The 23,882-nt window shown below is 39.6% G+C and overlaps 1 protein-coding gene across 4 annotated transcripts in view; it reads left to right on the top strand.

Moving 5' to 3' along the window:
• Positions 1-23,882, top strand: part of YIPF6 (Yip1 domain family member 6) — an 82,998-nt gene that overhangs the window by 5,210 nt on the left and 53,906 nt on the right. For all 4 annotated transcript variants that reach the window (XM_023198432.1, XM_023198431.1, XM_023198433.1 and 1 more), the window contains 5 exons: positions 6,766-6,894; positions 8,256-8,334; positions 12,701-12,743; positions 15,297-15,422; positions 16,682-16,839. In XM_023198432.1, coding sequence (XP_023054200.1) covers positions 6,766-6,894; positions 8,256-8,334; positions 12,701-12,743; positions 15,297-15,422; positions 16,682-16,839 — 535 coding nt within the window. The remainder of the gene's footprint in view (positions 1-6,765; positions 6,895-8,255; positions 8,335-12,700; positions 12,744-15,296; positions 15,423-16,681; positions 16,840-23,882) is intronic.

Below are 23,882 nucleotides of genomic sequence, written 5' to 3'. Positions count from 1 at the left end.
TTGAGGTCAGGAGTTTGAGACCAGCCTGGCCAACATGGCAAAACCCTGTCTCTACTAAAAATACAAAAATTACCTGGACGTGGTGGTGTGTGCCTGTAATCCCAACTACTTGGGAGGCTGAGACAGGAGAATCGCTTGAACCCAGGAAACAAAGGTTGCAGTGAGCCGAGATCATGCCACTATACTCCAGCCTGGGTGATAGGGCGAGACTTCGTCTCAAAACAAACAAAATGGGTTGGTTTACGCATTACATGCTGCAGAATATTAAAAGAGAATGAGGATTGAATGAAGATCCTTGTATATCTTGATTACGTGAGGCTACTATCAGAGAGCACAATGTCAGTGAAGTGGTGAGAAGGCCAGTGCCAGATTACAGAGGATTAAATGGGAAAGTAAAAAAGTGTGATCAAGCAAGAGAAGAAGGAGAGTAGTTTGAGAGAACAGCAGAAACAAGGGAGCAATATATTTTTAAATTTTATTACAGAAGCTTTCAAATGTATAAATAAAATGAAAAGTAGTATAATGAACCTCATGTACCTATCAACATTCTGCTATTATTCTATTGGTCTCACCACATGTTTTTTCAGTCTTTTTATTTAAAACTAATTTTAGACATATAGAAAAGTGCAAAAATAGTAGAGAGAGTGCCTGTATTCCCTTTGCCCAGATTCCTCTAATGCTAACATTGTATATAAGCATAGTACACTGATCAGAACCAAGAAATTAACATTGGTAAAACACCATTACCTATAGACCATGTTTGAATTTTAGCAGGTTTTCCACTAATGGCTTTTTTTGTTCCAAGATCTTATCTAGGATCCTGCATTGCATTTAGTTGTTATTTTTCCTTCATTTCTTCCAATCTGTAATGGTTCTTCAGTCTTTTCTTATTTTTCATAATCTTTTCTGAGTATTTTAAAGCAAAGCCCAGACATATCATCTTCATCTGTAAATACTTCACTACGTTTCTCTAACAGGTAAGGACTTTTTCTTTGTTATCATACATAGCAAAACTATCTGTTCACCTCCCAATTTTCTAAAAACGGAAAGTCCTTTTTGGTATTTGTTTAAATCGGGATCCAGGCTGGGCGCAGTGGCTCATGCCTGTAATCCCAACACTTTGGGAGGCTGAGGTGGACAGATCACTTGAGGCCAGGAGTTTGAGACCAGCCTGGCCAACATGGTGAAACCTATCTCTACTAAAAATACAAAAAAAGAAGAAATAGCTTGCATGGTAGTGTGCACCTGTAGTCCCAGCTACTAAGGCGGCTGAGGCAGGAGAATTGCTTGAACCCTGTAGGCGGAGGCTGCAGTGAGCTGAGATCACACCACTGCGCTCCAGCCTAGGCAACAGAGTGAGACTCCATTTCAAAAAAAAAAAAAAAAAAAAAGGTAACTTGGATCCCCATATACACCTTCAACAATTATCTACTTACGATGAATCTTCTTTCTTCTACAGCCCTACCTACTTTCTTTATTATTTTGAGGCAAATTCCAGGCATCATTACATTAGTAAATATTTGGTATATATCTCTAAAAGATAAGGATTCTGGCTGGGCACGGTGGCTCATACCTGTAATCCCAGCACTTTGGGAGGCCGAGATGGGCAGATTGCTTGAGCCCAGAGGTTCGAGATCAAGTTGGGCAACATGACAAAACCCTGTCTCTACCAAAAATTTAAAAACTAGCCTGGTGTGGTGGCACCGCTTACAGTCCCAGCTACTTGAAAGGCTGAGATGGGACAATTGTTTAAGCCTGGGAGATTGAGGCTGCTGTAAGCTATGATCATGTTACTGCAGTCCAACCTGGATGACAGAGCAAGACCTCGTTTCGAAAAAATAAATAAATAAATAAGGATTTTTTTTTTCTGATTTTGTATTATTTTAGAGTTGTCATCTTGCTATGTTGCCCAGGCTGGAGTGCAGTGGCTGTTCACAGTCATGATCATAGCACCCGCAGCCTTCAACTTCTGGCCTCGAGGGACACTCTCACCTCAGTCTCCCAACTAGCTGGAACTATAGGTGTGTGCCACAGTTCCCAAATTAGAATTCTGCTTTTAGAGAGAACATAACCACAATAACAATGCATGTAAAAAGTTGATAATTTCTTAATATATCTTATTAGGGTTCAAATTTCCAATTATCTCCTAAATTATATTTTTATAATTTAAAAATTGGCCCACTGCCTGTTTTTCTAAGTATAGTTTTCTGGGAACAGAGCTACACTTATTTATCTGTGTGTTATCTTTAGCTGCTTTCATGCTACAATGCAGAGTTCAGCAGTTGCAGCAGAAACCATATGGCTCTTAAAACCTGAAATATTTACTGTTTGACCCTTTATAGAAAGTTGGTGACCCCTGCTTTAGGCAATTATCTTTTAGAATAATTAAAAATAGGAAGAAATGTCATATTTACCTTCATTTTAACCACTTTGGGAGATCATTTACTTATGTAAATCCAAGTTTCCTTCTGCTATTATATTCCTTCTTTCTGAAGAACTTCCTTTAGCATTTCTTGTAGAATATATTTTAGCTTTTGCTTGTCTGAAAAACGTTTTTACTTTGCCTTTATTTTTAATAGATATTGCTGGGTTTAGAATTCTGTGTTAATAGTTTTATTCTTTTAGGCCTCCAGAAGTGTCCCTCCATTTTCTTTTGGTTTGCATAGTTTCTGGTGAGATGTCTTTCTTTATTTGTTTGTTTATATTTTGTTAGAGATGCCTTTTTTTTTTTTTTTTTTGAGGTGGAGTCTTACCCTGTCACTTAGGCTGGAGTGCAGTGGCGTGATCTTGGCTCACTGCAACCTCCACCTGCCGAGTTCAAGTGATTCTCCTGTCTCGGCCTCCCAAGTAGCAGGGATTAGAGGCACCTGCCACCATGCCTGGCTAATTTTTTTGTATTTTTAGTAGAAATGGGATTTCACCATGTTGGCCAGGGTGGTCTTGAACTCCTGACCTCAAGTGATCTGCCTACCTCAGCCTCCCAAAATGCTGAGATTACAGGCGTGAGCCACCATGCCCGGCCCTTTATTATAATTCTTATCTTTGTTCCTATGAATGCAATGCCTTTCTCTTTGGCTACTTTCAAGATTTTCTCTTTATCTTTGGTTTTCAGTAGTTTGTGTCTAGGTTTGTGGATTTTTTCATTTTGTAGTTTGGTATTCATCTTGATTGGGGTTCTCTTAAGCTTGCATCTGTCATTTGATATCTCATTATTTTTGGAAAATTTTCAGCTATTCTTTGTTTTTTTTTTTTTTTTTTTTTTTTGAGACAGAGTCTCACTCTGGAGTTCAGTGGCATGATCTTGGGCTTTGCAAGCCTTGAACTCCTGGGCTCAGGTGATCCTCCCACCATAGCCTCCCAAGTAACTGGGACTACAGGTGTGTGCCACCACTCCTGGCTAATTTTTAAATAATTTTTTGTAGAGATGGGGTTTTACCAGGTTGCCCAGGCTGGTCTGGAATTCCCAGGCTCAAGCAGTCTGTCTGCCTTGGCCTCCCAAAGTGCTAGGATTACAGGCGTCAGCCACTGCAGTTGGCCTATATCTCTTCAGAGCCATTATCTTTCTATTCTTCTGGGATTCCAATTATTTACATAATAAGACCATTTAATGTTTTCCCATAGTTCCTACATACTCTATTCTTTTTTCTTTTGTTCTTTTACTCTTCTCTTTTTGTTTTAGTTTGGATAATTTTGACTGACCTAGCTCTGAAATCTTTGGTATTGAGTTAACTGATAAGGCTGGCAAAGGCATTCTTCATCTGTTACTATGTTCATGTATTTCTAGCATTGCCATCTGATTCTTACAGTTTCCATCTCTTTGCAGAAATTCATCACCATTCATGCATGTACCTTTTCTACTAGAGCCTTTTGCATATTAAACATAGTAATCTTAAATTTCTTTTCTGATAATTCTAACATCTTGGTCATCTCAGAGTCTGGTTTTCTTGATTGCTTTGTCCCATAGTGGGTTGTTTTTTCATGTGAGTATCGGGGAGATAATTTGTTGTTGATATTGAACGCCGGACATCATGTATACACTGCCAGAAGTGGCACACCTCTGCTGCTGAGTTGTCAGTCAGTAGGGGTTAAGTCAGTCTAGTCAGGAGTTGAGCTTCGTTTGTTCTTTTTTTGTTGTTGCTATGGGTACCTTCAGTGCATCACCAGCTTCAGATTCCTCTGCTGTTACCTTGTGTTTAGGGGTGGGGGTGCTATGTTGTCCCAGTGTTTTGTTTTTTGTTGTTGTTTTGTTTTGTGTTTTTTGAGACAGCGTCTCACTCTGTTACCCAGGCTGGAGTGCAATGGCGTGATCATAGCTTACTGCAGCCTTGACCTCCTGGGCTCAAGTGATCCTCCCACTTTAGCCTCCTCAATAGCTGGGACCACAGTTGCACGCCACCATGCCCAACTAATTTTTTAAAAACATTTTTTTTGTAGAGATGGGGGTCTCACTATATTACCCAGACTAGTCTCAAACTCCTGGCCTCAAGCAATTCTCCTACCTCAGCCTCCCAGTGTTGGGATTACAGGCATGAGCCACTGCACCCAGCCCCAATGTTTTTATTAATGTTCATGTTCTATACTCAGCTTCTGTCTTTGCCCTTGCATCTCATGGTGAGTCTCTTTCTGAGCTCTAGCGCTTCCTCCAGCAGTAGACTGCTGTTGTTTATTGCTCCATACTTGCTAGCCTGGTGATAGGGGCCAGGGAAAGGGGATTCTTTGCTGTCATAGTCTAGTCTCTGCCTTAGTCTAGTCTCTACCATGTGTCCCTGGGTCTCCTGGGTGGCACTTTCTTAGTGATCCTGTCCCCCTCCTAGCTGAAGGAAACTCTTAACGGTCTGGGCCCAGGATGGTTTCTTGTCCATCCCTTAGTAGTAGAGAGCTTTTCCTTTTCCCTTTCACCAGCTTCAGTGAGTTGCTGCCTGTGTTCTGAAAGCAACTTGTTTTTGTCCAAGTGGCTTTAAGGCTCTTTCTCTCTAGGGGCTTTTTTCTAGAGAAGAACCTGCAAGAGGGTGTGAACTCCCCTTGCGTCTATTGCTTCTAGGGGTTCTGTACTCTTGTGCTAGTCCATACTTGGACTTTAGCAATTTATTTAAAATTTTAGTTGAATTCTCACCCATCTGTGTGGTGTGGTGTGCAGCATCGTCTTCTCTTCATGCTTTGCTACCGTTGAGCCAGTGCTGATGTCTCTTCGTGGAAGCACTTGGCGTTCTTTAGATTTCATCCAGGCTACTTGGTCTCCCTACAACTCAGGTCTCAGATGAATTCAGGGAAAGTTATGATAAAGTAAAGTATCTAGCCTTTTCTCATTGTTCTACTTGGGGAATGGTCTTTCCAGCTTCCTAGGTCTTAGTCAGAAGTCAAATTACAGTGTTATATAGTCACTTGAAATAGGTGCTATCTTTGTGGTTGTGTGTTTATTTCAATACGTGGTAGTTTCATTGGTTTAATTTTTCTCTCAGTTTCAGGGATTGCTTCCTTCAAATTTTAATTTTGTTTCATAATTGTGTGAACTGTTTATATGATTGCAAGTCATTTATACGAACAACATGTATTGAAAAAAGCCTAGTTTCTCTCCCTGTCTGCTCTATCCTATTCCTTTCTTTCCTCTATAGGAAACCTTTAAAAAAAATCCTATGGCATGTTTCTTGTATTTAAGAAATATGAGTGTGGTTAAGAAATTTGTTTTATTTTATTTCATTTTATTTATTTATTTATTTATTTATTTATTTATTTATTTATTTATTTATGATGGAGTTTTGTTCTTGGTGCCCAGGCTGGAGTGCAATGGTGTGATCTCGGCTCACCGTAACCTTCACCTCCTGGGTTCAAGCGATTCTCCTGCCTCAGCCTCCCGAGTAGCTTGGATTACAGGCATGCGCCACCACGCCCAGCTAATTTTGTATTTTTAGTAGAGATGGGATTTCTCCATGTTGGTCAGGCTGGTCTCAAATTCCCGACCTCAGGTGATCTGCCCACCTCGGCCTCCCAAAATGCTGGGATTACAGGCATGAGCCACTGCACCCAACCCTTTACAAATTCTGTGAACATCCTCATTCTTTCTAAAATTTCAGTATACTGTCTTGTGTTTCCTCTATCTGCAACTGTTGCCCACTAAAAATTGTGCCTACTGGTCGAAAAACTGTATGAGAAGGCATTGCCTCTATTTTCTTAGGAATTTGTAGATTCGAGTTTCGGTTGTAATAAAATTTAGCAGATGAGTATGAATTTAAAAGTTCACATTCTTTATTCACTTTGAAAATTGTATTTGCTCTGTGATTGCCAGGTAATCTGTAAAGAGTGTAATCAAAGTATATTTTGCTATTTCCCTTTTCCTCCCACTTGCCTTTATAGTTCATGTAATGCTCATTTTTAGCCAGCAGAGGCCACTAGAGCCTGCTAGGGAGCAGAAGTGCAACAGAAATGCAGCCATTCTAAGACAGTGATTGCTAAAAGGTCACTTTTTAATAACTTTACAATTATCTCAGTTTTGCTAGCTTGTGCCATGTGAAGATTTTATGCTAAATGTTGGTGGGCAAGAAGGTGTCTATGACATTTACTTTAGTTTTTTCATTATGTTTAATCTTTAAAGAAATAAATTTGAGAATTATTGTTAACTGCATTGTGTAATGTCTGTTGAGCTAACACCTACTTTCCTATATAAAACCCTACGAAATACATGGTCCCAACTCTCTAGGAAATTATGATATATATGAGGAATGCTATAGTGTATTACAGGCTTACTTTTTTTCCCGTGACTCCTCTCAGTTTGCAGGCCTTTCAGATATATCCATCTCACAAGACATCCCCGTAGAAGGAGAAATCACCATTCCTATGAAATCTCGCATCCGTGAGTTTGACAGCTCCACATTAAATGAATCTGTTCGCAATACAATCGTAAGTTACACTAGTTGAGAGAACGTCTGTTCAGTACCCTGGGACTAAGTAACTGATAGTACTTTGCAATATTTTCACTTGGTTCGCTGGTTTTGAATATATTTTATATACTGAAGTTTAATATTTTATTCTAGAGAATAATTTGGTACAGCCTTTTTGGAGAGCAGTTTGGTTATAATGCATATTAAGAATCTTAAAACCGCAAGGTGCGGTGACTCGCGCCTGTAATCTTAGCCCTTTGGGAGGCCAAGGCGGGCGGATCACCTGAGTTCAGGAGTTCAAGACCAATCTGACCCACATGGTGAAACCCCATCTCTACTAAAAATACAAAAATTAGCCGGACATGGTGGCGCACGCCTGTAATCCCAGCTGCTTGGGAGACTGAGGCAGGAGAATCGCTTGAACCCGGGAGGTGGAGGTTGCAGTGAGTGGAGATCACACCACTGTACTCTGGCCTGGGCGACAGAGCGAGACTCCATCTCAAAAAAAAAAAAAAAAAAAAATCTTAAAATGTCCAAATCTTTTTAAACCAATATATTATCATACTTCTCCAAATATAGTATAAGGAAAGTTTTAAAATGTAAAACAAAAATTTTCAACATAAAAGTATCAATATACAAAGATGTTTATTATAGCATTCTTTGTAATAGGGGAAAGCTAGAAATAAATGAACCATAGATGAGGTATTGGTTAGGTAAATTATGTTATGTCTTTGTGGTGGGATGCTAAACAACTATTAAAAATTATGTTTACAAAGTGTTTAATAACATGGATAAAATTCTAGGTGAAAAAACTAAAACAGAATTAGCTCAGTGGTACTTTGAGAGGTTGTATTTGTATTACTGAACCCTTCCTCCAGTTTCGTGATTTTTTTTTTTTTAATCTAGCTTCTAGGATTTGTTTACCAATTAAATTGGGAATGTTAGAAATTTATTTCATATATTGCAAAGAATGTGGTAGCTAGAGAGCAGGCTAATTGACCCTTGGGACCTCATCTTCTATGAACTGAATGTCACATACTGTGTTTTGTAGAGCAGCTTTTTATAGTGCAATTGTTTTAGTTTCTTCAAGCAGCCTATTGGGAGGGCTGTGTTTCTTTTTTGTGGATTTATTTTCAACATCAAAACAGAACAGATCAAAAAAGATGTGGAAAAGTGTTAAAAGTTGGCTTAAGGAGTTAATAGAAAAAGCATACCCTACCTCTCTGGTTTGTTTGTGTAGTGAAGGAGTTGAACTGGAATTATCTACAAAATTCAATGAAGAGTTCACAGGAGATTGAAATAAAATAAATTTTAGCAAATTAAGTAAGGCTACTGACAACCTTGGTCATCACAATGCAACAAGTTGTTTCTGTTTTTCAGATGCGTGATCTAAAAGCTGTTGGGAAAAAATTCATGCATGTTTTGTACCCAAGGAAAAGTAATACTCTTTTGAGAGATTGTAAGTATATGAGGTTTTTAAGGGTTTGCTTAATCTATCTCACCGTGCCATATTTATAAGGCAAAGGCTCTGTGGTAATAAAACTGACATCATTTTGTAGGATGAAAAAAATATGTAAATGAATATGTAAATCAAACTTCTGGCAGAAATTAAACATTTATTTTATTTTATTTTTATTTCTATTTTTTTTGAGACAGAGTCTCACTCTGACTCCCAGGCTGGAGTGCAGTGGTGTGATCTTGGCTCACTGCAACCACCGCCCCCCGGGTTCAAGTAATTTTCATGCCTCAGCCTCCTGAGTAGCTGGGATTAAAGGTGCCTGCCACCACGCCCAGCTAATGTTTTTGTATTTTTATTAGAGATGGGTTTTACCATGTTGGCCAGGCTGGTCTCCAACTCCCGACCTCAGGTGATCCACCTGCCTCAGCCTCCTGAAGTGCTAGGATTACAGGCAGAAATTAAAAATTTAGATTGGAATCTCAGAGACTGAAAGATTTTGCTTATTATATTGCCCTCATCAATAAATATACCTCATCAATAAATATACAGTGGCCAGGCATGGTGGCTCATATGTGTAATACCAGCACTTGGGAGGCCGAAGCAGGAGGATTGTTTGAACTCAGGGGTTTGAGACCAGCCTGGGCAACATGGCAAGACCTCATTTCTACTAAAAATTAAAAAACTAGCCAAGCCTGATAGCACATGCCTGTAGTCCTAGCTACTTGGAAGGCTGAGGTGGGAGGATTACTTGAGCCCAGGAGATCAAGGCTGTAGTGAGCCATGACTGCGCCACTGCACCCTAGCCTGGGTGATAGAGTGAGACCTGTCTCAAAATATATATATATATTAAATACATACATACAAATTTTTAAAAATGCTCTAGTGGTTACTACAAAATGCATTTCTGGAGGCTGCTAATTTATAATATTTACATATATTACATAATATTCCTGGAAGCTGCTGACACATAAAGAATTAATGATCTCCAAGGGAAAGGCAAATGTTCAAATTTTTGTTTGTTAGTTTTTTGAGATGGAGTCTTGCTCTGTTGCCCAGGCTGGAGTGCAATGGCACAATCTCAGCTTACTGCAACCTCTGCCTCCAGGGTTCAAGCGATTCTTCTGCCTCAGCCTCTGGAATAGCTGGGATTACAGGTGCCCGCCACCACATCCAGCTAATTTTTGTATTGTTAGTAGAGACAGATTTTGCCATGTTGGCCAGGCTGGTCTGGAACTGCTGACCTGAAATGGTCCACCTGCCTTGGCCTCCCAGAGTGCTGGGATTACAGGCGAGAGCCATCACCCCTGGCCTAAATGTTAAATTAATATAATAGTAAATACCCATAAACATTTAACAGATTATTAGTACCTTTATTGACAGTTTCATTTTCAAGCCTATCATTTAGTCTGATGATTGCTTTCTTTATTAGATTACGCCTGTAATCCCAGCACTTTGGCAGGCCATGGTGGGTGGAACACCTGAGGTCAGGAGTTCCAGGTCAGCCTGGCCAACATGATGAAACCCTGTCTCTATTACAAATACAAAAATTAGCTGAGTGTGGTGGCAGGCGCCTGTAGTCCCAGCTAGTCGGGAGGCTGAGGCAGGAGAATCGCTTGAACCCGGGAGGTGGAGGTTGCAGTGAGCCAAGATTGTGCCATTGCACTCCAGCCTGGGTGAAAAGAGGGAAACTCTCTCTCAAAACAAAGCAAACACAGAAAAAACAAACAAACAAAAAAGCACATGTTTTTAGAGACAGGGTCTTGCTCTGTTACCCAGGCTGAACTTTTTAAGTAGAAGTATGCTTCAACGTAACAATGAAAAGTATAGCATAGTAAACACTTAAACCACAGTAGCATAGTCATTTTTTATCACTATCAAGTAGAATATTATGTAGTATACATAATTGTGCTATATTTTTATATGACTGGCAACATAGTAGGTTTCTTTATACCAGCATCACCACAGACACGTGAGTAATGTGTTGTACTAGATGTCACTAGGTGATAGGAATTTTTTAGCTCCATTATAATTTTATGGGACCACTGTCATTGACCAAAATGTCATTATGTGGCACATGACAGTACACTTGAATTCAGTTTTTAAGTTGAGCAATTAAAAAAAAATTAATGAAATTAGCAGCAGTTTTATTAGAAGTGGTAGGATTATGGTTTTTCATGTCTTTTCCAAACTTTCTGCAATGGTGTCAAAATTACTTACATAATTAAAAAATAAATAATAATAAGTATATAAATTTGCGTACCTCTCTTGGATAAGGTTATATACATGTGAGGTTAAAGTTAGATGTGGGATATGTGCCTTTTTGGAATGAATTGAGGAAGGTAATTGTGCTCTAAGCTGTGTGCTACTGAACTGTTGGCATACAAATCACTCAGAAGCTTGTTTTCTTTGTTTTTTTGAGACAGAGTCTTGCTCTGTCACCCAGGCTGGAGTGTAGTGAGTGGAGGTTGTGATCTTGGCTCACTGCAACCTCTGCCTCCTGGGTTTAAAGCGATTCTCCTGCCTCAGCCTCCCGAGTAGCTGAGATTGCTGGTATGTGCCACCACAACTGGCTCATTTTTTTGTATTTTTAGTTAGAGACGGGGTTTCACCATGTTGGCCAGGCTCGTCTCAAACTCCTGACCTTAAGTGGTCTTCCCGCCTCAGTTTCCCAAAGTGCTGGGATTACAGGCATGAGCTACCAAACCTGACCAAATCACTCGGTAGCTGTTTTTGTTTGTTTGTTTGTTTTGGAGACGGAGTCTTGCACTGTCACCCAGGCTGGAGTGCAGTGGCATGATCTTGGCTCACTGCAACCTCTGCCACCTGGGTTCAAGCAATTCCCATGCCTCAGCCTCCTGAGTAGCTGGGATTACAGGCACGTGTCATCATGCCCAGTGAATATTTTGTATTTAATAGAGATGGGATTTTATCATGTTGCCCAGGCAGGTCTCAAACTCCTGAGCTCAGGCCATCTACCTGCCTCAGCCTCCCAAAGTGCTAGGATTACAGGCGTGAGCCACTGCATCCAGCCTGCAGCTTTTGATTGAGGACCATGTTTGCTAGACCTGATGTTGGCACAGCCTGCATAGCCTTTTGCAGTTTTCAGAAAGCTTTCATATGTTATTTGTTAAAGTTTAACCTTGTGAAATTACCAATACTGGGCTGTTTTTTTTACCTAGAAGAACAGCAACTCTATATTAATTCAGTATACTAATTATAAAAGGAAAGCAGTACAACAGAGTGGCAACAACTTTGGTCTAAGACTCGAAAGACCAGGCCAGGTGTTGTGGCTCATGCCCGTAATCCCAGCACTTTGCGAGGCTGAGGCGGGTGGATCGCTTGAGGCCAGGAGTTAGAGACTAGCCTGGGCAACACGGCGAAACTCCATCTTTACAAAAAATACAAATTAGCTGGGTGTGGTGGCATGTGCCTGTAGTCCCAACTACTCAGGAGGCTGAGGTAGGAGGATCACCTGAGCCTGGGAGGTTAAGGCTGCAGTAAGCCATGATCGCACCACTGCACTCTAGCCTGGGCAACAGAGTGAGGCCCTGTCTCAAAAAAAAAAAAAAAAAAAAGGAATCAGGCCAGGTGCGGTGGCTCACGGCTGTAACCCCAGCACTTTGGGAGGCCAAGGTAGGCGGATCACCTGAGGTCAGGAGTTCGAAACCATCCTAGCCAACATGGTGAAACCCTGTTTCTACTAAAAACACAAAAATTAGCCAAGTATGGTGGCGGGTGCCTATAATTCCAGCTACTCGGGAGGCTGAGGCAGGAGAATCGCTTGAACCCAGGAGGCAGAGGATGCTATGAGCTGAGATTGCGCCATTGCACTCCAGTCTGGGCAACAAAAGCCAAACTCCATCTCAAAAAAAAAAAAAAAAAAGCAATCAGTAGCCCTAGGTTCTGGTCCCACCTCCACATATAAAACTAGGCAAGTCATTTCCTTCTCAGCTTCATTTTTTGTATTTGTGAACTGAGCATGATTATACTTGCCTTGTCTAATGCAGTCTCTGATGGATAAAGTGCCTTGGCTATAGTCTTTTTTCTTAGAGTATGGGGTAGGGAACCTAGGTCTTCTAATTGTTTGTCCATTGGTGTTTAATTATAGGATGCCAGTATGTGGCTTAGTAGATGGGGAGGAGGGAAGGGTGATTTGTGGGATATGAAGTAAACAAAACTTAAAGTCTATGTAAAGAAGTGCATTCAGGATTAGGGGACAGGGAGGGCAGGTAGTAGGAAAGGAGAGGTAGGAAGGCTTGGGCAGGCAAAGAGGGCCTTGATGTCTGAATTCCAGAAGGGAGAGAGGTAGATATTGGAATAAAGATAGAAAATATTACCTTTGCTTCTGTCTTTTCTTGTCTCGTAGGGGATTTGTGGGGCCCTTTGATCCTTTGTGTGACGCTCGCATTGTAAGTACTTGCATTTTCTTTCTTTGTCCTTTGAGCTAGACTAGACTTTTTTGTGGATTTTCAAAATTGTGGGGGATTTTGATTGAATATTTCATTTAGGACTTGTATGACATGTTGGACATGTTGTACTCCTTAGGTATTTAAGCCTCTAAAGTCACTTTCCAAATCAATTAAAAAATGATGAAATTAAGCTCACCTTCCTTAACCAATGACATTTTAGTCTGTTTTACCCATGTCTATTCAACAAATATTTATTTACTTATTTACTCTCTTGTTCCTCCCCATTATTAAACTAAGTGATTTAAGGTTTAAGCACCCTTTGTTTGCAAACGTAATTCTCTGTAATCTTACTAAAAATATGAATGAGAATGAGAATAAATCAGAAGTAGTAGAGTGAAAAGCAAGATCGTGTTTTAGAGCGTTGTACTTTTCCATACAGGTTGTATGTAAAGGAAGAGGACAGAGGAAGGAGAGAAAGGTTACACTAGAGAGAGGAATATAACCATTGATAGAGTGGGAAAAAATACTGCCCTGGAATTCAGTTCGGAGTTCGCATTCTGACTCTACTGTCAGCTAGCTATGTGATTTTGGGCTACTAATAACCAATGTTTATATAATTTTTCCCAGTTTGCAGAAAACTTTTAAATACTTTCTCTTAATTTAGCCTCATAGCAAGAATTAAAATTATTTTCTTTTTTTTTTGACAAATAAGCTCAGGTTCAAAAAGGTTGAGGATTTAACCAAGATCACATAATCAGTGGTAGACCTGAGATTCAACCTCAGGTTTCCTCACTACCTATTCTGTACCTCTAGGCTTCATTACACATCTCTTCCCAACTAGTCACTCTGGGTCTCCTCTTCCATATCTGTAAAGGGAAATGGTTGAGGGCCCTTTCCAGGCTTAACCCTTTGTGGGTCTAAATTCACTAAGTTTCTTGCTGACTTCTCTAATTTTTTAAATTTAAATTGAGCATATATTAATTTAGGTAATAGTGTTGAGTACTATTTCTTATGCTTTTAGTAACCATGTCAAGGGATGTAGCCTAATGCCTTGATGGAGGGGTTTATATTAGACGTCCCGAGCATATATATATATATTTTTTTACTTTTGAAAGATTAACCTTATAGATTACGTAGTTTAACCCCACTTAGTTGCAGAGAAAACTGGAGTCCCAGGACATCAAGTGACATATCTAGTGACAGAATTAGGATCAGTATCTGGGTCTCTTGCTTTCCAGGCTAGTTAATATTTTTTCCATCATACCATGCTGAAGCAATAGGGATTCCAGGCAACAAGTGATGAGTGCTGGCCATTCTTTGCATCTGGTTGTCAGGACTTAGAATGGAATATGCATAGCATAGAATACAAAAGCCTGTGCATACTGCCAAGTAGCATAGCAGGGCAAGAAAGACTTACAGTGTGACTTCTCTATACTGTTTAATAAGAAGAGGTTGTGAGCTTACAATTATTATTTTTCTTGGTAATAATACCAAGTCCAAATATTCAAAACAGTTTACATCTGTAAAATTCTTAGACAAAGAAAGGATAGTTAAGTGGCTGTTCAATTACTCAATTCCAAAGCAAAACCCTTTAGTAATAATCTGTATGTTTTGATTTTTTAAAAATCAACAACTAAAAAGGTTTATAGACCGTTTCCGTTTTTGTTTATTATTTTTATTTTGTTTTGAGGGAGTCTCACTCGGTTACCCAGGCTGAGTCGGTGGTGTGATTACAGCTCACTGTAGCTTCAACCTCCCAGGCTCAAGTGATTCTCCCAGCTCAGCCCTCCTAGTAGCTACGACTATAGGCGTGTACCACCATGGCCAGCTAATTTTTTTATTTTTTGTAGAGACGGGGGTTTCGTCATGTTGCCCAGGCTGGTCTCAAACTCCTGGCCTCAAGCGATCTGCCTGCCTTGGCCTCCCAAAGTGCTGAGATTACAGGCTGAGCCACCATACCTGGCCTATTTCCATTTTTAAATATCTCAACTGAAACCTTAACCCAAGAATTGCAAATTCAGATGTGTCTAAAGGCTAGAGTAGTAACCTAAATGCATGTAGTAGTGATATGGTGACTGTAAGCCCTTTGCACTTATGTCAGCTACATTTAATTGTTGCTGTGTTAGAATGCAGGCTCAGTGTTAGAAAGTCTAATAGTTTTTTCAAGAAGATCTAGAAATTCGTATTCTTACGTAAATAAAAGAATGTCAACTTAAATTCAAAATCATCTTAAATATTATATAAGCCCAAAACCTCATATCTGTGAGGTACATTTGACCCTTCAGTTTATAACCGCTGCTTAAAAAAAAAGGTCTTCAGGAATTCAACAAGATCAAATGGAGCACCCCTTGTAGTCCTGAGGCATTTGGAATTTGCAGTAAGGGAGCCTTGCCAAATGCTTGTGTCATTTTCCTTTTAGTACAACCTACATATTACAGATCTTCAGGTGAGGTTATAGCACAGCAATCTGATTCAACGTTTGAGAACCCGTGCCTTAACTGTGTTGCCCTAAGTAAAAGATTAAGCAATTCTTATGCTGTTTCCTTTTCTCAGAATGCTGCAAAGAGACTCTGTAGATAGTGAAAAAGATGGAGGGCCCCAGTTTGCAGAGGTGTTTGTCATTGTCTGGTTTGGTGCAGTTACCATCACCCTCAACTCAAAACTTCTTGGAGGGAACATGTGAGTATTATTAAAATGCATTGCTTTCCCCCCTTGCCAGGTAGTATCTTAGATTAAGGAAGACAGGCTGGTTAGATTTTTTTTTTTTTTTGAGACAGGGTCTCAGTCTGTCACCCAGGCTGGAGTGCACTGGTGTGATCATGACTTACTGCAGCCTCTATCTCCCAGGCTTAGCGTCCCAAGTAGCTGGAATCCTCCTGCCCCAGCATCCTGAGTAGCTGGGACACAGACATGTGCTATTATGCCTGGCTAATTAAAAAAAAAATTTTTTTTTGTAGAGATGGGGTCCCACTGTATTGCCTAGGCTGGTTTTGAACTCCTGGGTTCAAGTGATCCTCCCACCTTGGCCTCCCAAAATGCTGTGATTACAGGCATGAGTCACCATACCTGGCCTGATATTTTTTTTTTTTTTAAAAATCGAACTAAATAAGGGCCAAAGAGAAGTGTTCTTAAAACCACTACTACTGGACAGAGATAACCTTGTTGAGTTAAATTATCTTAAATTATCTGAGGTCCTTTAATAAGCTTCAGACGCCCTTTTCAGGCCCTGAAATCATAGGCAGACTTTTTTGTGTAAGAAGAGTATGTACGTTTTGGGGGGCAAGTGGTCCATAGCTTTCAACAAATTCTCAAGTATAATAGGTCTATAAACTAGAAAGGATTAAGAACCACCATCTTAGAGGTTCAGAGAAAGATATCTGTAGGAACTAGAGCAGATCATCTGGTGTTAGATGATTGATTTTTAAGGGATTTGAGAGGAGAGGAGGAAGAGTATAGGGAAAGAAAAAGCATGTACTTAATTTTTTTTTTTTTTTTTTTTGGAGATGGAGTCTTGCTCTGTCACCCAGGCTGGGGTGCAGTGGCACGAGCTCAGCTCACTGCAACCTCCACCTCCCGGGTTCAAGCGATTTTCCTGCCTCAGCCTCCTGAGTAGCTGGGATTACAGGCACCCGCCACAATGCCCGGCTAATTTTTTTGCATTTTTAGTAGAGATGGGGTTTCACCATGTTGGCCAGGCTGGTCTCGAACTCCTGACCTCAGGTGATCCACCCACCTTGGCCTCCCAAAGTGTTGGTATTACAGGCGTAAGCCACCACACCCAGCCAAAAGCATGTACTTAATAATTAATGTTAGGATGTAGATGTTATGTACCAAGAAGGAGGAAACAGTCCATTATATAGAGAAATCTATGTAATAAGCTGTGTCACAACACCCATCAGCTGTATTTGTGATCTTTATTAATGTATTTCGTTTTTAAGATCTTTTTTTCAGAGCCTCTGTGTACTGGGTTACTGTATACTTCCCTTGACAGTAGCACTGCTGATTTGCCGGCTGGTACTTTTGGCTGATCCAGGACCTGTAAACTTCATGGTTCGGCTTTTTGTGGTGATTGTGATGTTTGCCTGGTCTATAGTTGGTAAGTATGTACTTATTTCCACAATAACAGAACAAACAAAAACATGATTTAAAGATGAAGACCAGATGAGGAGCAGTATAAGTCCAAAGTTAGATGTGAGTGATACGATTCTTGGCAGTATTATCCATAGAACCCTCTTCCCTGAGTAGGCAATGATGGGGCTGCTGTCTATCTTACCTGAGTTGGATATCTGGACTTATAAGGTATGGAGAGTCACATCTTTTTTCTTTCTTAAAAAAAAAAAAAAAAAGTTTGGGAGAGTGGATTACACTACATTTAGCCCAGTCCTGGTATATAAAAGGCATTAGGTGACTTGTGAAATGACTGGGATCTTTCCCTGACAAAGTAATTAAAATAAAAATAATAACATTTATGTATTGCTTATCAAAGGCCAAGCACTGTTTTAAGAAATACTATTATTAGTCCCATCTTATAGATGAAGAACAGTTACAGAGAAGTTGAGCAGCTTGCCCTAGGTTGCATTACTAGTGAGTAAGAGTCAAATTGCAAACCAGGCAGTCATGAACCTTTAAGAACTATACTATACCACCTTCCAGTGTAGATTGTAAGTATCATTATATAGCACTTTTCTGCTTCAGTAGAACATTTTGCTAAAGACTAGGAAGGGCCTATAGCAATGATAATGAATGCTATGTACTCATTGTTTTTACATTCCTAAAGTTCTCTTAAGATTCCAGCTTAAATTTAGAAGTGTTCACTAGCTTCTGCTTTAATGGATAGACAGACTGCTTAATATTTTTAAGTGTAGTAACATCTCATTGCTCTGGAACATGGTTGAAAGCTAACAAGTAATCCAACAAAGGTCTGAGAGAGCCAGAATTGATATTCCAAAGACTGTATATTAAGCTTGGGTGCTTTTCCCATGGGGAAATCATTCTCTCACTGAGAATCTCATAATTACCATACATGTAATTATACTTAGTTATCCAGTATCCAGGCTCACAGGTGATCACGAAGTAGAATCATAGGAGAGAGCAACTTTAATTCAGCAAACATTAATCACAAACTATGTGTCAGGCATAATTTTAGGCGTGGTCTTTGTCCTTGGAGTTCAAAATCTAACAGAGCAGCCCGACATGAAAGCACTTAAAGGCAATAGGTGTTCTAGGTGGGAGATGGAGATTTATACATGGTAACATGATTATTCACTAAAGATTTCCAAGAGGTGTGATGATGATGATGATGATTAGTATTTGAGACGGAGTCTCACTCTGTCGCCCAGGCTGCAGTGCAGTGGCACTATCTCGGCTCACTGTAACCTCCACCTCCTGGGTTCAAGCAATTCTCCTGCCTCAGCCTCCCGAGTAGCTGGGATTACAGCTGTGTGCCACCACACCTGATTAATTTTTGTATTTTTAGTAGAGAGGGGGTTTCACCATGTTGGCCAGGCTGTTCTCAAACTCCTGACTTCAGGTGATCCACCCGCCTTGGCCTCTCAAAGTACTGGGATTACAGACATGAGCCACTGTACCCGGCTGATTATTTTCATTTATTTATTTGGCATATATATATATATATATATATGTTATGTTATTATTATACTTTAAGTTCTGGGACACATGTGCAGAACGTGCAGGTTTGTTACATAGGTATACATGTGCCATGGTGGTTTGCTGCACCCATCAACCCATCATCTACATTTGGTATTTCTCCTAATGCTACCCCTCCCCTAGCCCCCCAACCCCCGACAGGCCCTGGTGTGTGACGTACCCCCCTCCCTGTGTCTATGTGTTCTCATTGTTCAACCCCCACTTATGAATGAGAACATGTGGTGTTTGGTTTTCTGTTCATGTGGTAGGTGGCTGAGAATGATGGTTTCCAGCTTCATACATGTCCCTGCAAAGGACATGAACTCATCCTTTTATATGGGTGCATAGTATTCCATGGTGTACATGTGCCATATTTTCTTTATCCAGTCTATCATTCATGGGCATTTGGGTTGGTTCCAAGTCTTTGCTATTGTGAACAGTACAGCAATAAACGTAGGTGTGCATGTATCTGTATAGTATCACCCAGTAATGGGATTGCTGGGTCAAATGGTATTTCTGGTTCTAGATCCTTGAGGAATCGCCACGCCATCTTCCACAATGCTTAAACTAATTTACAGTCCCACTAACAGTGTAAAGATGTTCCTATTTCTTCACATCCTCTCCAGCATCTGTTGTTTCCTGAGTTTTTAATGATTGCCATTCTAACTGGCGTGAGATGGTATCTCACTGTGGTTTTGATTTGCATTTCTCTCATGAGCAGTGATGATGAGCTTTCATGTTTGTTGATCACATAAATGTCTTCTTTTGAGAAGTATCTGTTCATATCCTTTGCCCACTTTTTGATGGGGTTGTTTGATTTTTGTCTTGTAAATTTGTTTAAGTTCTTTGTAGGTTCTGGATATTAGCCCTTTGTCAGATGGGTAGATTGCAAAAATTTTCTCCCATTCTGTAGGTTGCCTGTTCACTCTGATAATAGTTTCTTTTGCTGTGCAGAAGCTCTTTAGTTTAGTTAGACCCAATTTGTCAATTTTGGCTTTTGTTGCCATTGCTTTTGGTGTTTTAGTCATGAAGTCTTTGCTATGCTTGTGTCCTGAATGGTACTATCTAGGTTTTCTTGTAGGGTTTTTATGGTTTTAGGTTTTACATTTAAGTCTTTAATCCATCTCGAGTTAATTTTTGTATAAGGTATAAGGAAAGGGTCCAGTTTCAGTTTTCTGCATATGGTTAGCCAGTTTTTCCAGCACCATTTATTAAACAGGGAATCCTTTCCCCATTGCTTGTTTTTATCAGGCTTGTCAAAGATCAGATGGTTTTGGATGGGCGGCATTATTTCTGATGCCTCTGTTCTGTTCCATTGGTCTATATATCTGTTTTGGTACCAGTACTATGCTGTTTTGGTTACTACAGCCTTGTAGTATAGTTGGAGGTCAGATAGAGTGATGCCTCTAGCTTTGTTCTTTTTGCTTAGGATTGTCTTGGCTATATGGGCGCTTTTTTGGTTCCATATGAAATTTAAAGTAGTTTTTTCTACTTCTATGAAGAAAGTCAATGGTAGCTTGACGGGAATAGGATTGAAACTATAAACTACTTTGGGCAGTATGGCCATTTTCATGATATTGATTATTCCTAACCATGAGCAAGGAAAGTTTTTCCATTTGTTTGTGTTCTGTCTTATTTCCTTGAGCAGTGATTTGTAGTTCTCCTTGAAGAGGTCCTTCATATCCCTTGTAAGTTGTATTCCTAGGTATTTTATTCTCTTTGTAGCAATTGCGAATGGGAGTTCACTCATGATTTGGCTCTCTGTTTGTCTATGATTGGTATATAGGAAGGCTTGTAATTTTTTCACATTGATTTTGTATCCTGAGACTGCTGAAGTTGCTTATCAGCTTAAGGAGATTATGGGCTGAGACGATGGGGTTTTCTAAATACACAATCATGTCATCTGCAAACAGAGACAATTTGACTTCCTCATTTCCTAATTGAATACCCTTTATTTCTTTCTCTTGCCTGATCACCCTGGCCAGAGCTTCCAACCCTACGTTGAATAGGAGTGGTGAGAGGGGGCATCCTTGTCTTGTGCTGGTTTTCAAAAGGGATGCTTCCAGCTTTTGCCCATTCAGTATGATATTGGCTATGGGTTTGTCATAAATAGCTCTTATTATTTTGAGATATGTTCCATCAATACCTAGTTTATTGAGAGTTTTTAGCATGAAGGGGTGTTGAATTTTATCAAAGGCCTTTTCTGCATCTATTGAGATAATCATGTGGTTTTTGTCATTGATTCTGTTTATATGATGAATTACGTTTATTGATTTGCGTATGTTGAACCAGCCTTGCATCCCAGGAATGAAGCCAAGTTGATCTTGGTAGATAAGGTTTTTGATGTGCTGCAGGATTCGGTTTGCAAGTATTTTATTGAGGATTTTCACATCGATGTTCATCAAGGATATTGGCCTAAATTTTCTTTTTTTGTTGTGTCTCTGCCAGGTTTTGGTATCAGAATGATGCTGGCCTCATAAAATGAGTTAGGGAGGAGTCCCTCTTCTTCTATTGTTTGGAATAGTTTCAGAAGGAATGGTACCAGCTCCTCTTTGTACCTCTGATAGAATTTAGCTGTGAATCTGTCTGGTCCTGGGCTTTTTTTGGTTGGTAGGCTATTAATTACTGCCTCAATTTCAAAACTTGTTATTGGTCTATTCAGGGATTTGATGTCTTCCTGGTTGAGTCTTGGGAGGGAGTATGTGTCCAGGAATGTATCCATTTCTTCTAGATTTTCTAGTTTATTTGTGTAGAGGTGTTTATAGTATTCTCTGATGGTAGTTTGTATTTCTGTGGGATTAGTGTTATCTCTCATTTATCAGTTTTTATTATGTCTATTTGATTCTTCTCTCTTTTCTTCTTTATTAGTCTGGCTAGTGGTCTACTTTGTTAATCTTTCCAAAAAAACAGTTCCTGTATTCACTGATTTTTTTTGAAGGGTTTTTCGTGTCTCTATCTTCTTCAGTTCTGCTCTGATCTTAGTTATTTCTTGTCTTCTGCTAGTTTTTGAATGTGTTTGCTCTTGCTTCTCTAGTTCTTTTAATTGTGATGTTAGGGTGTCAGTTTTAGATCTTTCCTGCTTTGCCCTATGGGCATTTAGTGCTATAAATTTCCCTCTAAACACTGCTTTAGCTGTGTCCCAGAGATTCTGGTATGTTGTGTCTTTGTTCTCATTGATTTCAAAAAACTTGTTTATTTCTGCCTTAACTTCGTTGTTTACCCATTAGTCATTCAAGAGCAGGTCATTCAGTTTCCATGTAGTTGTGTGGTTTTGAGTGAGTTTCTTAATCCTGAGTTCTAATTTGATTGCACTGTGGTCTGAGAGACTATGATTTCCAGTCTTTCCTTTCTGTTGTTATGATTTCCATTCTTTTGCATTTGTTGAGGAGTATTTTACTTCCAATTATGTGGTCAATTTTAGAATAAGTGTGATGTGGTGCTGAGAAAAATGTATATTCTGTTGGTTTGGGGTGGAGTGATTGTTGATTTGGGGTGCATATTGGGTTGATTTGGGGTGTGTATTGTTGATTTGGGGTAGAGATTCTGTTGATTTGGGATAGATGCATGTTAGGTCCATTTGGTCCAGAGCTGAGTTCAAGTCCTGAATATCCTTGTTAATTTTCTGTCTTGTTGATCTGTCTAATATTGACAGTGGGTTGTTAAAGTCTCCCACTATTATTATGTGGGAGTATAAGTCTCTTTGTAGGTCTGTTCCATTCTTTTGCATTTGTTTTTTTGGTTTTTAATGTCAATTTTATTTATTTTTGTTTTGTTTTGTTTTTTATTGTACTTTAAGTTCTAGGGTACATGTGCACAACGTGCAGGTTTGTTACATATGTATACATGTGCCATGTTGTGCTGCATCCATTAACTCATCATTTACGTTAGGTATATCTCCTAATGCTATCCCTCCCCCCTCCCCCCACCTCACAACAGGCTCCGGTGTGTGATGTTCCCCTTCCTATGTCCAAGTGTTCTCATTGTTCATTTCCCACCTATGAGTGAGAACATGTGGTGTTTGGTTTTTTTTGTCCTTGCGATAGTTTGCTGAGAATGATGGTTTCCAGCTTCATCCATCATTTGGACTTTTGTAGGGCTCACCCTTTTTTATGGCTGCAAAGTATTCCATGGTGTATATGTGCCACATTTTCTTCATCCAGTCTATCATTGATGGACATTTGGGTTGGTTCCAAGTCTTGGCTATTGTGAATAGTGCCACAGTAAACATATGTGTGCATGTGTCTTTATAGCAGCATGATTTATAATCCTTTGGGTATATACCCAGTAGTGGGATGGCTGGGTCAAATGGTATTTCTAGTTCTAGATCCTGGAGGGATTGCCACACTGTCTTCCACAATGGTTGAACTAGTTTGCAGTCCCACCAACAGTGTAAAAGCGTTCCTATTTCTCCACATCCTCTCCAGCATCTGTTGTTTCCTGACTTTTTAATGATTGCCATTCTAATTGGTGTGAGATGGTATCTCATTATGGTTTTTATTTGCATTTCTCTGATGGCCAGTGATGATGAGCAGTTTTTCAAGTATCTCTTGGCTGCAAAATGTCTTATTTTGAGAAGGGTCTGTTCATATCGTTAGCCCACTTTTTGATGGGGTATTTTTTCCTTGTAAATTTGTTTGAGTTCTTTGTAGATTCTGGATATTAGCCCTTTGTCAGATGAGTAGACGGCAAACATTTTCTCCCGTTCTATAGGTTGCCTGCTTACTGTGATGGTAGTTTCTTTTGCTGTGCAGAAGCTCTTTAGTTTAATTAGATCCCATTTGTCAATTTTGGCTTTTGTTGCCATTGCTTTTGGTGTTTTAGACATGAAGTCCTTACCCATGCCTATGTCCTGAATGGTATTGTCTAGGTTTTCTTCTAGGGTTTTTATGGTTTTAGGTCTAACATTTAAGTCTTTAATCCATCTTGAATTAATTTTTGTATAAGGTATGAGGAAGGGATCCAGTTTCAGCTTTCTACATATGGCTAGCCAGTTTTCCCAGCACCCTTTATTAAATAGGGAATCCTTTCCCCATTTCTTGTTTTTGTCAGGTTTGTCAAAGATCAGATGGTTGGAGATGTGTGGTATTATTTCTGAGGGCTCTGTTCTGTGCCATTGGTCTATAGCTCTGTTTTGGTACCAGTACCATGCTGTTTTGTTTACTGTAGCATTGTAGTATAGTTTGAAGTCAGGTAGTGTGATGCCTCCAGCTTTGTTCTTTTGGCTTAGGATTGTCTTGGCAATGTGGGCTCTTTTTTGGTTCCATATGAACTTTAGAGTGTTTTTTTCCAATTCTGTGAAGAAAATCATTGGTAGCTTGGTGGGGATGGCATTGAATCCCTAAATTACCTTGGGCAGTATGTCCATTTTCACGATATTGATTCTTCCTATCCATGAGCATGGAATGTTCTTCTATTTGTTTGTGTCCTCTTTTATTTCGTTGAGCAGTGGTTTGTAGTTCTCCTTGAAGAGGTTCTTTTTTTTTTTTTTTTTTT

Source organism: Piliocolobus tephrosceles, chromosome 12, assembly GCF_002776525.5.
Source record: "Piliocolobus tephrosceles isolate RC106 chromosome 12, ASM277652v3, whole genome shotgun sequence".
Lineage (NCBI taxonomy): Eukaryota > Metazoa > Chordata > Mammalia > Primates > Cercopithecidae > Piliocolobus > Piliocolobus tephrosceles.
Note: the sequence above shows the minus strand (reverse complement) of the source record. Positions and strands in the feature narration are given on the sequence as shown.